At 40.4% G+C, this 2,376-nt stretch overlaps 1 protein-coding gene across 1 annotated transcript in view; it reads right to left on the reverse strand.

Annotated features, from left to right (window-relative positions):
- Positions 1 to 2,376, reverse strand: part of FRMD3 (FERM domain containing 3) — a 284,121-nt gene that overhangs the window by 54,841 nt on the left and 226,904 nt on the right. Inside the window, exon 8 of the mRNA XM_019628278.1 lies at positions 5 to 84. Coding sequence (XP_019483823.1) covers positions 5 to 84 — 80 coding nt within the window. The remainder of the gene's footprint in view (positions 1 to 4; positions 85 to 2,376) is intronic.

The following is a 2,376-nucleotide window of genomic DNA, read 5'->3' on the forward strand; positions in this document are numbered from 1 at the left end:
TATCAAATGGATTCTCTTATTTCCCTGGAATACCACAAAGCCTGCAGCAGTGAATCCCAAAAACGTTGTTGTACCTGTTGAATCCTGCAAAACAAATAGAAGTAAAAACATATTTGGATTGAAGAATATACAATAAATGATACATGGTATGCATATTCGTCCTTACCCTCAGTTCATTTTGGGTTAATTCTAATGACTACACAATAAACTAAGTTTCTGAGATCGGACACCCAAGGATAACACTTCTAAAATCAGGGCAACGTCCAGGAAAAGGTAGCTGTTCCCTTTGAGGAACAGGCCTGCTTCTCCATGAACCTCCTGGGAAAGTACAGGTTAGTCCCGAACCACTACGTCCACTTCCAAATGTCTTCTGGGGCCACCTGAGTTCTCAGATCTGCCCTGTAATGTGAACAAACTGTTTTCGGTTGTCATTAGCCCTGAAACCAAAGATGCCATGAAACCAAAGCCCTGAGCATCTAATCTAGCTTGATTCAACCCCACACAGGATTTCTGGCAATTTTAATATAGATACATCCAGAAATGCCTACTTTGCTTCCAGCCTCAACCAGGAAAACTAAGCATTAAGTAAAATCAAAGGAACAACAAAAATCTAGTCAGCCTCCTAGTAAAAATATAAAATCAACAGAGAAGCTCACATTTGTGGATGAACTCCAATTCACTAAATGGAGTAATGTGATTTATACCATGACTAGGAAGAAGTAGCTAGCAAATATTTTTAAATAATTGTGTGGGCAGACCACAAGAAACATGGGCCAGTGTGGACAATTACCATCAGCTCTCAGCCTTTGTTCATCTGAAGAGCTGGGTCTGCACCCCAACAGATATGACGGAACCGGGCACGAGTTTAGGAATCTCCCCACATGCCTACAGTGAGGAGCCTGAGCTGAGAGTTACAGGAATGGTACTTGACCAAATACTATGATCTGGTCCCATCTGAGTAAAGTAATGTTCCAGTATGACTCAAAAGCTTCCCTTTAAGAGCCTGGCTGATGTAAATGCTCAGTTTAAGATTCAAGTTAGTGTCTGGTTGATGCATAGATTAAAATATGGAAAGCAGATCCTTTCATCAAACATTTCTGGAAAATGTGTACACAAGCATCACCTTGGGAACTTGTTTAAAAGGCTGATTTGCCAGCTGCCCNCTCAAAGTTGAAGCAAAGGCCTCCTCCCAAATGCATTCCCTGGTTAACTCAACCTATATCTGATAACTCCTTTATTTTAAGGTCCTTGGATCTTATAGACTCTGTGTATAAAACTCTAACCAGCACTGATATGTAGCTTTGCAAGTATTCTTCATATGTTTCATATATCTGTATTTTTGCCAGTTACAGAGGTAGGGGAGGTCCCAGTTTCTATTTCCCAAATCTACCCAATGTATTTTTCACATAGGGGTATACAGTCAGCATTGTTAACTGACTTTATTCTTAAATGTGCAAACCCAGTGTTTATTTGTTTAAAATGTTCTCAGCATATAGCTTCCATTTTCACCACCAACTTAAAGTCATAGTCTTTTGAGGTTACAATGCTATCGGCACATGTTATACTTGAACCTCTCTCATGCACGTGCACACACACACACGATAACAGATAGGTTAGAAAAGCAGTATCTGACCTCCTTCTGGGCGCCGATCACGTAAAATGTCTTCCCTTCAAACTTCAATTTGCAGACATCCGACCTAAGAAAACAAAATCTCTTTGGGTGAGAGGGGGGAAAAAAAGTGGCAATTAACCGAGGTACCTGGCTTTCCCCTAGGAATCTGCTGACTCACACATACCAAGCAGACTGCAATGAAACAAGATATTATCTTATCATTGGTGAAGGCCCTAACGAGCAGCTAAACATCCCCAGCAATTTTCTTCCCAAGAGAAGATCGGTAGACAGCTCAGAATGACTCCATTTTTTACAGTGAAGCTACACCTTTCTTCCAAGGAGCTCTAGGGGTTTCATGGACACTAACGACCAAAACAACATTAACTGGCCAGCCCATTTTGTGAGGTAGGAAGAATGTGGTTATTTCAGACGCAGCTAATGAAATGACATGGATTCACAATACCTGGTCCTTCCTCCTTTCACACCCATCTCCAAAAAGCACACACACCACACTGAAATATGTTCATTCCTGCTCCCCCTGTTTATAGAAGAATATTTTATAATATATTGAGATGCTCATAATTGTGAGGACAACTTAATGAATGACAAATTATAGTCACAAGAGTGATGCTAGCTGTCCTCTTAAGGAGATGCTCGATTAAAATCTGCCTGAAATGTAGACCCTAGGTTATCTTGGTGAGAAAATATGTGTAAATAGAGGAGAGAATTCTGCTTTTATTCCTTTGATCTAATTCCACAGATAG

This window comes from Hipposideros armiger, unplaced genomic scaffold (genome assembly GCF_001890085.2).
Source record: "Hipposideros armiger isolate ML-2016 unplaced genomic scaffold, ASM189008v1 scaffold_777, whole genome shotgun sequence".
Taxonomy (NCBI): Eukaryota; Metazoa; Chordata; class Mammalia; order Chiroptera; family Hipposideridae; genus Hipposideros; species Hipposideros armiger.